The sequence below is a fragment of the Rhea pennata genome, chromosome 3 (assembly GCF_028389875.1).
Source record: "Rhea pennata isolate bPtePen1 chromosome 3, bPtePen1.pri, whole genome shotgun sequence".
NCBI lineage: Eukaryota > Metazoa > Chordata > Aves > Rheiformes > Rheidae > Rhea > Rhea pennata.
Window position 1 is genome coordinate 20,565,233 of NC_084665.1, and position 15,680 is coordinate 20,580,912.

At 40.5% G+C, this 15,680-nt stretch overlaps 1 protein-coding gene across 8 annotated transcripts in view; it reads left to right on the plus strand.

Annotated features, from left to right (window-relative positions):
- The window catches only part of KIF16B (kinesin family member 16B), a 146,627-nt gene that overhangs the window by 89,506 nt on the left and 41,441 nt on the right, over positions 1-15,680 (plus strand). For 6 of the 8 annotated variants that reach the window (XM_062571746.1, XM_062571751.1, XM_062571747.1 and 3 more), the window contains one exon: positions 10,394-10,516. The exons of 1 other annotated variant lie outside the window; for it this stretch is intronic. In XM_062571746.1, the coding sequence (XP_062427730.1) occupies positions 10,394-10,516 (123 nt within the window). Of the gene's footprint in view, positions 1-10,345; positions 10,517-15,680 lie in introns of those variants that run through there. One more of the 8 variants, XM_062571753.1, reaches the window with a different exon arrangement.

Sequence of the window (15,680 nt, forward strand, 5' to 3'; positions counted from 1 at the left end):
TAGACCTCTCCCACAGTATTTAGTTGCCTAATTTTTTCTTGAAACATATGGTTAATTAAATCTTGATTTGGAGAGTTGCTCCTAAATATTTTTTTGGATCTGACCCTTATTGGTCCTTTTTTTTTTTTTTTTTTTTTTTTTTTTTTTTTTTTTTAACTGTTTTGGACCTTTTGAGTTTTACACTACCTTGAACTTAATAATATAGGACTACATTTTGTTTCCTTATTGTAAAAATTTAATATTGCAATTTTGTAGAGGGAAAGGAGATAATAACAGGCATATAAATTTCTGCGCTAGCCTTTCACTTTCCTGTATTTTTGGTGTAAAACAAATATAAGCCAAGTGAAATGGATACTGTACAAAAGAAAAGTTGGGAAGATCAACCATTCCTGAATCAGACCTCAATCAGTTTTGTTGGATTTGATCTGTCAAATTGTGTTTTATTTTGAATAATTTTACAAACCCAATCAAAATGAAACCTGCATTTAATAAATGTTCCAATCAGAAGATCTTTTTTAAAGGTACTTCTATTTTTTTTTCTTTAAAATTTTTTAGCAGAAAAGTCAACAGTGGCAGCCACGTTATGGCTTTCCATTTTTATCTAAAGATGGCAATTGTGCTTCTGAATTGTGTGGAGAAAACACAGGAATAACAGATCCTAAAAGACAGAAGGCATATACAGAGATGTGGAATATATTTGCTAGTGCTGGAAGAATCTTCTCTCCCTTTACATCAAAGGATGCATTTGAAAATGAAAGGAATAATTCAGAACAGGAGAACTTTGCTTGCTTTTATGATACTGAAAGTAACTTTACTCAAACTAAAAAGATGAATGCTTTAAAGAGGAAAAATGTTCCTCATCAGAATGTTTTATCTAATTCCTTACAAAGTCATGACTTAAATAATGTGGCTTATTCAAACTATAAGGCTGAAAATTTCAATCATTTTGATGATAAAAGAAGTATTTCTCAGGATCATGACAGCTCAAGAACTGAGTCTGATTGTTTCCACTTGCAACGTCTGTCTCCTTTAGGATCTTTAATGTGTGCTAATGAGCAGGCTGGTTTCAACAGGATATCTTACCTTGTCTTTTCTCAGTCTAACGTAGATTCTGAAATAGCTTGTGAAGAAAACCGTCCATTTAAGACAGTGCACCCAACAATCCAAGGCCAGTCTAGTAATTCTCAGCTTCCAATTGAAGAAGCCCCTAATATGATCTCTTCTACGTCACTAACTTCTTGTTTTGATGCAAAGCCAGAACAAACCTTTGGTTTGGGATATCTTTTCAGTAAGCTCTCTTGCTTTTACAAAGGTACCAGTAGTCATTTACTGAACAGTACTGTGGTTTCTAAACAAATTAAGGAGCTGGCAAGTTTGTGTGACAAAAGTGGGAGATGTGCACAAGTGCTATCATTAATAAAAAACCTCCCATTTTTAAGAAACTTGCAAGTAGACCTATTTTTCAATTCAGATATGAGTCGAGACCTATCTCACTCTGCTGAAGAGGCTAAAGCTCAAACTGATAATGTCATTCAGCTAGAATCCCCGGTGCAAGAGGATATCACAGTGTATGTAAGCCCAGAAATCTCAAATGCATGTGCAGAAAAGCCTACAGAAGGATCTGTATACTGTTGTAAAAATGAAAAATTGGAAAACAGCCTTGTATTAAGACAGAAGTTTGTGCATTTTCCTGATATCCTTTTGAAGCTTCAGGTCTACTCTTTGGAACAGGTACTGGAATATTTAACCTGTGCCTTACCTCAAATTTCTTTTGGTATGGAGGAGTTGAAAGGTGTATATTGGCTTGCTGCTGGCAATTGCGGAAGACCTGATCCAGAACCTGCTTGCTTGCTTTTGTTCAGTTCTGTTTTGTATGTTGTTGTTTTGTCAGACAAACAGGACGTTTGTGAAAATTCCTTGGAAATATTTCATAAGGTTCCGATCATCACAATAGAAGAGGTTCAAGTTGGTTTTGCTGGACAGACTATTAGACTTCTGTGTTCTACTGAAGATAGTTTACTCACAATATTTACTTATAACAAACACTTCACTCAAAGAATTTGCCGTGACATAATGAGTGTTTTGATTTCTGCAACAGATGATGCTGGTTTTTTAAATCACCAGCTCTTGAGAGGTGATTTGTTGCAGATTTCGCTTGACTGGGTGTCCGAGGTAAATGACTTAGTTTTTTCAAATGGGGTACGATTGTCCTGTAAATTCAGAACTATGTTAGCTGATCTGGTCTACTTACTTCATGAAAATATGGGAAGCAATAAACCTTCATTAGGTGACGTTCATATACTGCTATATACCACAGTGAAAAAAGACTGTTTTAAGCAGACTGTATTTAGATCTCTAGTTCTTACCACTACTCACATAGGTCTCTTGAGGGAAAATGTCTTTTATTCTGCACGTAACTTTTTGAATACTTTACCCCAGCGATCACAATTTGACAAGCTTCAGTTGTACAGTTTGAATGATCTTCGGTGTGTAGTTTTGCCAGACAAAGAGAATTTCACAAAAATTGAGCTTGTTTTTTCTAGAAGAAGCAAGATTGGATCTGATTCAGGAATTGGTTTTTCTAAGTACAGTGAAAAAGAAGTAAATACTCAACTGACAGTCATTCCATCATTTCTTCAAAACAGTTTGCATCTCCCTTCAGAAATCTGGAAATTAACATTCAGCTCAAGTGAAGAAGCCATTTGGCTAATTATGCATCTGACTAGGTGTTGAAATCCAAATACATTTAGATACATTCAAAATAAGAGATAACGAATACTGGTAAAATACTTTTTATCAATAGGCAAAAAAGTCCTTTTAGGCTTTAAGGGAGTACCTTAGGGTGTATATACGCATCTCACCAACAGTCATTATTATTTGATTGTTTCTGTTGGTGGCTCCTTAATATAATTGCACAAACATTTCCTTGGAAGGATGAAGAAATTAAATAGTTCTATTTTATGTGCTAGGTGAATCAAAGCTATAATTATGGCTGTGTCTTCAGATTTCTATTTTGGCTTTTGTTTCTGACTCCCTCCATTTCCTATCCATTTTAATTACTGTCTTCTGCATTCCTCCTTCACTGCCTTTTCCTTAGTCTTTCTGCCTGTCTTTATTTTTTGTGATTCTCATCTATTTCATGTCCCTGATTTCAGTACTTCACAACATTTGGAATATTTTTTGTGTGTCTGAATTGCAAAGTGTTTAAGCCTATGGTGCATTCCTTGTATGCTGTTAATGTTAAGGATGTTTGTAGCTTTCGTACCTTACAATTTTGGAAAGAATAACATTGACGAGCAATTCTCTTCTGCTTTGGAGTTTCACATTTCATTTGGAGTTTCATATTTCACATTTGAGCGCGCAGCTAACAGAGGCAGCAAACAGACGCAGCACTTTGCGCAGCAGTTCGCGCAGGAGGAGCGCAATTAGGTGCAAGGGAACATCTTTTTTTTTCCAGTGCTAGTAGTGCCCACTTTCACAAACATAATTACAACTCACCGTAAAGCATATTTGCCTGTAGCTGTTGGAGTTGCTGCATCAGCTGTGTCAGAAGCTTCAACCCAGACAGACCCTCTTACAGCAGACGCTGCCCTACAGGTCTCAGGCTGCAGGGAGTGCTTGGAGCCCCTCCAGAAGGCCTGGACTGATGGTCTGCCCTCCTGCAAGAAGTGTGCTGTTGCTGACTATTTGTGTCATCAAGTCAAGTTGTGGGATAAAGTCAGCAGATTGTGAAGCATCTGAGAAAGTGATCAGGAGGTAGACAGGGCATTCTTAAATACTGCACTGCTCCAGGAGTCCTAATCCCCTGCAGCAAGGAAGTTGCTGGAAGGCTCTGTGCAGACTGAAATAGTACAGCACAGCACTGTAGAAGGCTGGAAACTAGTTGCTTCTCATAGAAGAAGAAAGGCCCCTAATCCTCCTGTAGACTTGGACTTACAGTTGAAGAACAGGTTTAGTACACTCCAGGATGAGGAGGACCTGGACCTGACTTCAAGGGAAGCAACTGGTCAGACTCTGTGCCTTGCATGACCATTCAGAAGAGGCGACGAGTGGTTGTAGTGGGTGACTTCATGCTGTAGGGGATGGAGGCGCCTATCTGCCGACCTGACCCCTCTTCCAGAGAGATTTGATGCCTGCTGGGGGCGAGGATACAAGATGTGACTAAAAGGCTGCAGAGGTTTGTCTGCTCATCAGACTACTACCTTCTGCTGCTCTTTCACGTGGGTGCTAATGATACAGAGAGCAAGCTGGAAACAATCAAGCAAGACTTCAAGGCTTTGGGCGTGGTGGTCAAGGGTCTGGGAGCCCAGGTGGTCTTCTCATCAGTCCTGCCTATTAGGGGGAGGGATGGGAAGAGGAGTAGAAAAATTTTCCAAATTAACAGCTGGCTGCACCACTGGTGTTGGCAATGGGGTTTTGGTTTCTATGACCATGGGGCATTGTTTGAAGATCAGCAACTGGTGAGGAGAGATGGGATTCACCTCATCAAGCGGGGCACATTTGCCTTTGCAAACAGGTTGGCCAGCCTAGTAAAGAGGGCTTTAAACTAGGTAGGAAGGGGGAAGGGGAGAGTCATAGAGAGAGGATAGTCAATAAAACACAACTCGGATTGGGGGGCCTGCAACAGGTGCATCCAGCTGGGGATGTGTGTTTGGGACATGGCAATGGGGGACCCCCCACACTGTTCCTGGGAAACCTGAAGGCATGACCACCTCTCTGAAATGCCTGTACACCAATGTGCACAGCATGGGTAACAAACAGGAGGAGCTGGAGATCTTTGTGTGGTCGCAGGGCCATGATCTTCTTGCAGTTACAGAGACATGGTGGGGTAGCTCGCATGACTGGAACATTGTCATGGAAGGCTATGTGCTTTTTAGGACAGACAGGCCAGGAAGGCAAGGTGGTGGAGATGCTCTTCATGCGAGAGAGCAACTGGAGTGCATCGAGCTCTGCCTAGAGGGGGAGGAGGAGGCAGTTAAGAGCTTATGGGTAAAGATCAAAGGGCAGGTTAACATGGGGGACACTGTTGTGGGTGTCTGCTACAGCCTAACTGACCAGGAAGGGGAAGCTGATGACACTTTCTAGAGACAGCTGGAAGTAGCCTCAAGATCACAGGCCCTGATTCTCATGGGGGACTTCAACTACCCTGATGCCTGCTGGAGGGACTACACAGCAAGGCACAAACAGTCCAGGGAGGCTCCTGCAATGCATTGATGTTAACTTCTTGTCGCAAATGGTGGAGGAGCCTACGAGGAAGGGTGTCCTGCTGGACCTTGCCCTTCCCAACAGAGAGGGACTGGTTAGAGATGTGAAGGTTGGGGGCAGCCTTGGCTGCAGTGACCACAAGATGGTGGAGTTCAGGATCCTGCAGGAAAGAAGTAAGGCAACAAGCAGGATTGCAACCCTGGACTTCACGAGAGCGGACTTTGGGCTCTTCAGAGACCTAATTGATGGAGTCTCATGGGTTAAGGCCCTAGAAGGAAGGGGGGTCCAGGAAATGTGGCGACTATTCAAACATCACTTCCTCCAAGCTCAAGAGCGGTGCGTCCCTCTGAGTAAGAAGTGCAGCAAAAGGGGTGGGAGACCTGCATGGGTGAGCAAGGAGCTCCTGGCCAAATTCAGAAAGAAGAAGAAAATACACGGAATGTGGAAGAGCGGACAGGCTACTTGGGAGGATTACAGGAATGCAGTCAGAGTATGTAGAGATGCGGCAAGGAAGGCTAAGGCCCAGCTGGACTTGAGTCTGGCAAGGGAAGTCCAGGACAACAGGAAGGGCTTCTTCAAATACATCAGCAGCAAGAGGAGGACTAGGGAAAATGTGGGCCTGCTGCTGAATGGGGTGGGGGCCCTGGTGACAGGGGATGCAGAGAAGGCTGAATTACTGAATGCCACCTTTGCTTCAGCCTTCACTGCTAAGGGCAGCCCTCGTGAATCCTGCAGCCTGGACGTGAGGGAGAAAGTCTGGAGAAGGGAAGACTTTCCTTTGGTTGAGCAGGATAGGATTAGAGACCTTCTGGGCAGTCTAGACATCCACAAATCCATGGGCTCAGATGGGATGCACCCACGGGTACTGAGGGAGTTGGCAGATGTTGTTGCCAGGCTGCTGTCCATCATCTTTGAGAGGTCCTGGAGAACTGGAGAGGTGCCTGAGGACTGGAAGAAAGCCAGTGACACTCCAGTCTTCAAGGAGGGCAAGAAGGAGGACCCAGGAAATTACAGCCAGTCAGCCTCACCTCCATACCTGGAAAGGTGATGGAACAGCTCCTTCTGGATGTCATCTCCAGGCATATGGAGGAAAAGAAGGTGATCAGGAGCAGCCAGCATGGATTCACCAAGGGGAAATCCTGCTTAACCAATCTAATAGCCTTCTCTGATGGAATGACTGGCTGAGTAGATGAGGGGAGAGCAGTGGATGTTGTGTACCTTGACTTCAGCAAGGCTTTTGACACCGTCTCCCATAACATCCTCCTAGGTAAGCTCAGGAAGCGTGAGTTAGACGAGTGGACAGTGAGGTGGATTGAGAACTGGCTGAAAGGCAAAGCTCAGAGGGTCTTCGTCAGTGGCGTGGAGTCTAGTTGGAGGCCTGTGGCTAGGGGTGTCCCCCAGGGTTCAGGACTGGGTCCCATCCTGTTCAGCTTATCCATCAACGACCTGGGTGAGGGGACAGAGTGCCTCCTCAGCAAGTTTGGTGAGGATACCAAGCTGGGAGGAGTGGCTGACACAGCTGAGGGCTGTGCTGCCATTCAGAGAGACCTGGCCAGGCTGGAGAGTTGGGCGGAGAGGAACCTCCTGAGGTTCAACAAGGGCAAGTGCAGAGTCCTGCACCTAGGGAGGAATAACCCCAGGCACCAGTACAAGCTGGAGGCTGACCTTCTGGAGAGCAGCTCTGCAGAGAAGGACGTGGGGGTGCTGGTAGATGACAAGTTGACCATGAGCCAGCAATGTGCCCTCGTGGCCAGGAAGGCCACTGGTCTCCTGGGGTGCATTGGGAAGAATGTTGCCAGCAGGTGGAGGGAGGTGATCCTGCCCCTCTACTCAGCCCTGGGGAGGCCTCATCTCGAGTGCTGCGTCCGGTTGTCAGCTTCCCAGTACCAGAGAGACGCGGAGCTACTGGAGAGAGTCCAGCGTAGAGCTACAAAGATGATGAGAGGGCTGGAACATCTGCCCTATGAGGAACGGCTGTGAGAGCTGGGCCTGTTTAGCCTGGGGAAGAGAAGACTGAGGGGGGATCTTATTAGTGTGTACAAGCACCTGAAGGGAGGGTGTCAAGGGGATGCGGACAAACTCTTTTCAGTTGCCCCATGTGACAGGACAAGAGGCAATGGGCAGAAATTGAAGCACAGGCAGTTCCACCTGAACATGAGGGGGAATTTCTTCCCTGTGAGAGCGACGGAGCACTGGCACAGGTTGCCCAGAGAGGTTATGGAGTCTCCTTCTGTGGAGATCTTCAAGGCCTGCCTGGGTACAAGGTGCTTTACACCATTACACAAGGTGTAACATGCTTTAGGTGACCCTGCTGAGCAGGGATGTTGGACTAGATGATCTCCAGAAGTCCCTTCCAACCTTACTGATTCTATGATTGTATGATTCTGTTGGATTAAATTTGTCACAAATGTAAGGGAGTTATGTCTGCCTTATTCAGAGTCATGCTGGCTTTGATTTCAGTGACTGATGGATTTGCCATATCTCTTTTCTCTTGGGTTTGCTACCTTTGCCTAGAGCTGGGACTAGATGATCTCCAGAGGTCCCTTCCAACCTTACTGATTCTATGATTCTATCAGAAGCTAGGGTGAGCCATGGAAGCAGCAAAACAGCAGCAAAAATACAGTGAGCATCCAAGACTATTTTTGCTTCTATTTTAAAGGGAAATAATGTAGAACTTATTTAGGTCATTCTTCTTTATTTTATCCAAATAGTTGCTTCTACTGCAGGAAGTTGAAGTTAAGTCTATAATAAAGTCTCTTGATGTGAGTGCTTGAGGAAAATCTGATGTGAAAATGATGGAGGTTAAATGGTGCAAATTTGCATTTTGATCTTTGGTCATGCTACTAAAACTGTGGTAGGACAAAAAATTCAAGGTTTGTCATTTTTGTGCATTTTTTTGACATTGTTAAATGGATAGTTAGCAGCTGGGGATAATGCCTGAAGGATGGAATAAATTTAACCCACATGATGTGTCAGATGCCCAGCTTGAAATTCCCTCTTTTTTCCTTGCTCACTAATGTGGTTAGTGATACTGTGAGACTGCATCTCTTACAGTCTCTTTAACATTACATTCCAAGAATTAGTGGAACTATTGAAAATGTAAGATTTCCAGGTGTCAAGGCCTCACCTGAAGTTTAGTAAAAGTTACTCTTTACCTGTTACTCCTGTCAGATGTTCAAAAAAAAAAAAAAAAAAAAAAAAAGAAAAGAAAAAAAAGAAAAGAAAAAAGAAAAAGAAAAAAAAGAAGAAAAAACAAACAAACAAAAAAAACCCCACAGAAGCTATTCTCTCTTGTTTCCTCCCTTCTACCAGGAGCTGAATACCTTTAAATCCCATTGCTTGAATGTGCCATCTGCCTTTTTTGAGGAAGATGGTCCTTGGCAGAAAAAGGGTGGTATCTAATCTGAAATTCTAAATTCTACAAGCATATTGCCGGTAGACATGCAGTCTTCTATCAGACAGAGTTATATTTCAGTCTGTCTACTAATGTAAAAACATTTCCCATTTGTTCTTAACGTATGTTGGGACATGATAATGTAATTCACTTGGAATTTAAAAAAGCAGTTGCTGCTATGGATATGAAAGTCGTGACTAGAAGGAAGAGGAGTGGTTTGCATAGAGAGTTATGATTATTTTTCATAACAAAACCTTATACTACCTGTAGAAATTCCAAAGAAAAGAGCAAAATGTGTCATTTTATTTTGAGGTACTTAGGTATTTTCTTTTTAATGATAAGGTATATACAAATATCTCAAAGAACATAAGAGTAGACAGAGTTGTTACTCTCATGAAGTACAATATAATATCATTTCTGTTAGAAAGTGGATCCCCTGTTGAGCTAACAACAAGGGAATCCAGTTTTGCTGGATGTTAAGTGGCAGTATCTGCAAGGACTTTCTTAACCAAGGTTACTAAATTACTGCAGCTAATTCTTTTTCAGATTATACCCCAAAGTTAAATATGTTTGTGCACATTGTGTTCCAAGTATCATGTTTTTTCTGTTTAAATTTGTTTTCAAATCTAACATGATGAATATTCTGCACTTCTGTGGAAAAAAATAACTCCATTATAGTAGCTTCTATTCCACTGCAAATTAAACATAACATAAAATGGATATTTATGACTAGCAGGGGATTATTTAATCTATTAGGACATGTTTTTCACATATATTTTACTTGAGATTTTTTTCCTCTCTAACTATTAGCTGTTTGTAATAGCTTCCTGGAAATGACTGACAATAAATTACATGTTGACAGAGGTGGTTATCAGAGTGACTTTACAGCTTTATAGTTGTTTTGAAACAAGTAACATATAAATATTGTTGTCAATGCAATGAGCTCCTCTTTCTCCCAAGAAAAGAATTACTTTCATTTTAACACTCCAGAAAGCTAAGTGTTGGTTGAAAAGCCAGTAACCTGAGAAGTAAAAGAAGGGCAAAATGGAGAGCAGAGGGGAAGTATTTGTTGTATAACCAAAGATGGCCAAAAATGTTTTACCATTCAAACGCAAACTTTTTAATTTACATTTTCAGTTTAAAAATAAATAAATAAGCGGAAACTACTTTCTTGATAAAGCCAGTTAATTGAAACTAAAATTTGCTTTCTTTGACTGCATTTTCTTTTTCAGTAATCTTAATGTAAACATTAAGAAAAATGGCAGTGGCATTAGTAATTAACTGGTGAAGAAGTAACAACCTCCTCCTAGGTACCTTTTTGGTATCCTCACCCAACTATCTGTGACAGATAGCATACAGAGGCATTTATGAATGAGAAAGAGCTCAAGAAAAGTTATGTCATGTATACCTTATTTAATTCTAAAATACCTTTGGATTTAAGAAACTAAAAGCTTATTGAATTGCGTACATCCCCTCCAGCTTTGCATGATATTGCAAACAGATTTGCTGCATAAAAATAAACACATATAAAATATTTTTAGCTGTGAAGGCTTGATTCTTTTTTTTTTTTTTTTTTTTTTTTTTTTTTTTTTTTTTTCCCCAAAGAGAATGGATACAAAGCCTACTGCTTTCCTCTGTTTCTGGTATCTAAGCTGAAATTTCTGCCCTCTCCATTCTCTCTTTCCTGGCTCTTCTGGCCAAGGACATTTTCTTAATTTTAGTGACTTTTTTTTTTTCCTTATGTAGTGATTTTTGGTTTTCCTTTATTCTCCCTGTTTGGTGCGCATTTGAAAGCGGATGGTCTGTCGTTCTCTGGGAGCAAGTCCAGATGACCTAAAGGACCCAATTAAAATTAGTATTCCACGTTATGTCCTGTGTGGGCAGGGAAAGGATGAACACTATGAGTTTGAAATAAAGGTAAGTACTTTTTAGTTACTTCTCCTTAATGTGTGGGTTCTCTTTATGCGTGTTGTTTGCATTTATACAACAGGAACATCATAGTAATAATAAAAATAGGAAAATGCCTTTTATTAAAAAAAAATAATAATTTCTAATTTGCACTGTCCCGCTGTCAGCATTCACTGTTACAAAATCAAAGTCAGCAAAGTTGGAGACAGCAACAGGCAATATACCTGAGAATCTGCAGAGTCTAGAAATCACCTTACTAACTCTAGAGAAATGCATTTTTGTATTCTACTGAGTGTAAATTACTCACTGGAGATGCAAGTGACTGTCACATCCATAAGTCTGACAAAATTAGGGCCACACTTGTTCACTTTTTTGGTTCTGTCTCTTTTTCTTTGTGTAATAGGCCTCAGCTCTATTAAATAAGATTGGAGAAGGCATACATAGTACATGATGCTGTAGAGACAACATTTACAACATGGGTTAGTTGTACACAGGACTTAAAGGTCAAGCTTGGGCTGAGCAGATTCAAAGTCATATAACTCCATTGAAAGTGTGTCAGAAATCGGGTTGAAATGAATGCTACTTATAGGAAAGCACTCTATTGAGATGAAAGTGTCAAGTATAGAAACTGATTAAACTTGATATATTTAGCTGTAATAATGAAAGCATAATTAAAACATTTTGCACATGTCCACAACTTCCTACAGAGAGCTTTTCTTGCTCTTTTCTGTTCTGATTCCTCCTATCCTCCACTACCAAAGTGTCACTTTTCGAAACTCTTACCTGCTTCCCCTATGTTTTAGTGTCTCCCTCTGCTAATGCTTAAATGCTGAGAAAATGTGTATTTGTTATTTTTCCTCTGGTACTAAGCTAGTGTCTTTTCAAAGCGAGATGTGAGATCTAATTGGAAATGGGCTCTCAGTGCATGTGGACATGTAGCATAACTGATCTACAAGGCTTCAGAGACAGAACTGGCAACTGTCTTTACTGAATGCACTGCCAGATGCTTCACTAGCTAGTGCAGGTGGGAGGAATGACCTACTCTCACGGTATGTAGGACCGTTTCTGAACTGTGTTCGTGTTCCTTTTTTGCAAAGTTCTTTATTAACATGGTCAGCCTTAGCTGTCTTTATACTCATTACTTTTCAATTTGAAACATACTGCTCGATTTCTGGATGGAATACTTCATTTTGCCTTTTCAACGTTGAATTTGCTGGAGCAAGTGTAAGCCCAGAGGCCTGTCAGCTTTACTGGTTAGTAAAGGGAGATAGAGTAAAAAGATATTCTGTCTTTTTAGTAAACATGAGTGGATTTCTTTTCTTCCCTAAAACCCATGAAAGCAACTGCAAACTCCTGAGGCAAAAGGGCAGTTAGAGTATGTGAAGAACAACTTAGACTTATATGGGAGGAAATGCAATAGAAGAAAAATATTGGGAAGGAATGGTATTCTTAACCAGGAAAGAACAGGAGATTGTATCAAAGAAAGATACAAATGCATATGAGACTAGGCTGCAGAAGTTTTGTTTCTGTATTTCATTTTTGTGAGGAGCAAAACTTCTGTACTATCATGGAAGAAGCTTATCCTATGCACTGACTAATAGCAAGGTGTATGGAATGGCCATTCTTTTCTGCTATACTTCTTCATATTGTCTTTCTCTCTCTCTCCCGGGCCTTTCTTGGCTAACTCTGAAAGAAACTGTTGCTTAAATAACTGCTTTAGCAAAATTTAGAGCAAAGAAATGGATGACAGTGTCGGGGAATGGGATGTCACTTTAATAATTATATTTCATTGCTATCCCTTTGCTTATGGCAATAGATGTAATTCTTATTGCAGCTCCTGTGGCCTTGTAGTTTGTCAGTCTGCGGTGTTTCTTATAGTCACTCCCTTACAAAAAGCAATTGACTTTTTGTGCTTTATCCATAGCTTCTAGGTCTCTCTATGTCACGCTGTGCTGCTTCTGCTGTGGTCAGGATTTGGCTCCAAGCTACAATCCACAAACCTTCAACAAACTTTTCTATTTTAGAGTTTTCCTCTGCAGGGCTCCCATCTCAACCTCTAGATTCAATACCTTTGTCTTTTGCTACTTGTTTTCTGTAGGAAATCAGAGTAGGTAGTGTAGTGATTTTTTCATTAAAAGCTAGGAAAGTAGTAAGAGAAGGCCAGGAGGAAAGGATTTGTACCTGTTTCTTTCATCCCCTCCTGATGGATCTGGCAATGGTGTCAACTGTTGAAATAACTCCTTATTTCAGGCTTACTTTAATGAGCTCAATTTTATTTTCAGAGTATGTGTGTCAGCCTTGGGGAAGGGCTGAGGTGTTGTTAATCTCATTTCCTTTTCCCATTCCCAAATGAGCTCTCTTCATGAAGTTTCCTCTTGCCTTTGGGAAAGTAGGGAGCTGATGTATTCGCATGTAACAGGTCTTTGAAATCTGACAAAGAGACAAGAGATGATTGAGTTGATTGGAAAAGAGTACCTTTGAATCCTAGGTTTGGATTGGATTTGGAATTGAATTGGAAGTTGAATTGGAAGCACTTTCATCAGCATATACTTTGATCATTATAGTAGCTAAACCCCAGAATATTGCTTTATATGAGAGCAAATCTGAAAAATAATAAATATGAATTTCTTCTCATGACAGGAACTAGTAAAAAAAAATATATTTTCTTATATGCCAAAAGAGAGAGAATGAGTTCCACACTTCTTGGCAGCACTGTGGCCTATTCATAATCCTTTCAACCCCAGCATACCATCCAAAAATATTTTCTCTTAGTGCAGGCTCAGCATCTTCTCCTTCTAGGCATATGTAACCTTTGGGAATGGGCCAGCAAGATGGTGTTTCCACTCAGATCTATCCACTGAACACGGATCGTACTTCAAGATGTGGAGTCAGTTCCATTAGAACCTATTGGGGAGACTTGAAATTAGAAACAAATATGTGTTTTATTTAAAAATTAAGTTAGCACTTTCTTTTGCAGCAAGAGCTGTCAAGCTCTTAATGTGTGTCAAGCTGTTTGTACTAGTCTGCTACTAAATATTCAGTATTAATAGATGCATTTCCAAAAATTTTCTATTTGGAAGACAGTTTTTATGCAGTCTTTAAAGACATGATAGAGCAGTAGTAACTGAATCAGATCTTAACGTATTTATGTTAGAGCTGAATTAAAATACCAGAAACTTTTCTTTGTGTTCTCCACTTCCTTTCATGTTGTTGTGATGCACAGAGTGTTCAAAGATGAGACTATTTTAGAAGCAGTGTATGGGAAGAATTTTACATCTGTAAGACTGTTGACATCTGTTACAGACAATAGTTGTTTTCCCATTATCTGTTTTGTTCACAATTCTTCTACAGTCCTTTAAGAGAGAGAAGGTTGGTTGGAAGTCTGTGGAGTGACTGGAGGTGGTTGCTGCCTGGCTGAAAAGTGAGCCAGTTCAAGGAGGGCAGGAGAAGCAGTGAGGCAGTAGGGAACTGGGAGCCTCCAGCTTGCGTAGGGAGATTGAGGGTCTCTTGAGAGCATTTGGGAGCAGCCTGCCCATGAGCAATAGAAACAGAGCTAGAATCAAGCACAGCCCTGCAGGAGCTTCTGTGACGACAGCAAAAGTTTTGTATAGGGCTTCTCACTTTTATTCTGTTTTCTCTTTTTCTAAGTTTTTCTTTTCTTTGAGGGCCCTCAGTTATCTTTGAATTCTCTCTAGGAAAACATCCAGGCAGATTCACCTCAAAGCGCTCGTTAACCCGGGGCCACATCACAGTTCCATTCCACAGCTCGAAATATTGACGTTTTTGGTCAAAGGTTTTCCTGATCTCAGCAGGCCATGGGCAGAACTGGAGTAAAGCAGAAGCAGTGCTCATTAATGCATAGTTCTTAAAGCAAGTGTTAGGTGCCCTATATATACCTAAATTAGAAAACAAAAAACCTAAATTAGAAAAAAAAAAAAAAAAGAGAGAGAGAATACCTTCCCTCAACTGTAGCAAGTTATTACCCTCAAAGATTAATCAAAGAAAGGTTCTGAGAAATAGGTCTGCGTATATCTTTAATAGTCTACATTTTTTTTCTTTACAGATGCTGTATTCATAGATAGTGGAGGGGGAATTGCTGTAAATTACATTTTGGGAAGCATGAATTTTGACAGATATTTTAGACTAATTGTTGTACAGTTTAACTAGTCTAGATTGTAAAGTGGACATTTTTATTTCTTTCTGATGGTTTCAGAAAAGTAGAATATTTCTTCTTATTTTTTTTCACCCTGTTTCCACTTTTGTTTGTGTGAGGGGAAGCGGGGGACACATTGTCAAATTCTGAGAACTGTCTTCCAGTGGAATCAATAGCAGACACTGGCTGGATCATTTTCTGTCAGTCATCATGCAGAAGAAATACTAAGAAGACAAGACTGTAGCATCTCCTTTCATTTTTTTCTAGTTTTTATGTAGGAAATTTTGCACTTTAGTGGGAAAAAAACACAGTTCTGAGGCAAGTCTAGGATCATGTAAGCCCCAAGATGAGAACGTTTTGAAAATCTGGTTTAGAGATTTACTCAACTATATATTTTTTCATTGAGAAAATATTTTTAACTACCGCAATTGCAAATAACAAATAAAAAGTGAAGGACCATTCAAATTTGCTTCTCTCCTACTGTTTGTAGAGGGGTCTGCCTTTCTTCTGTCTCGTGCTTACAGAGTTTATAATCTTGTCTCTCATACAGTCTTTATTTAATGGAGGAAAGAATCACAGACTAAACTAGTTGTATCAGTTATAGGAGTATAAGGCCGACAGCATAGATATGTGGCTTTTTCTGTTTTCCTTCCCGTGCATCTTGAACAAGTCTTACAGATAAGGTAGCTAAAACTACCTTTTTGGTTGTCATTTATTAGACTTCATAGGAGAAGGCTACTGAATAATTGAATATTGGAATTGACTGCAGGCAGTTTGGTGTGGGTAAACTCAGCACTACCCTGTCACCTAGACAGCTGTCAGATGCATAGGCAACAACTTTATTGGCAAGCTCATATATATGCTTTTCCCCGGGCTATGGAGCCGTAAGAATCCTGAATGCTTTGTGCTAGATTGCTCCCCTAAAGGCATACTTTCTGTATGAAAACTTCCTAAGGGAAAAAGAGGTCACTTTTGAATAAAGCGCATATACAAATGAACTTCATCAGAGTAAAATTTCAC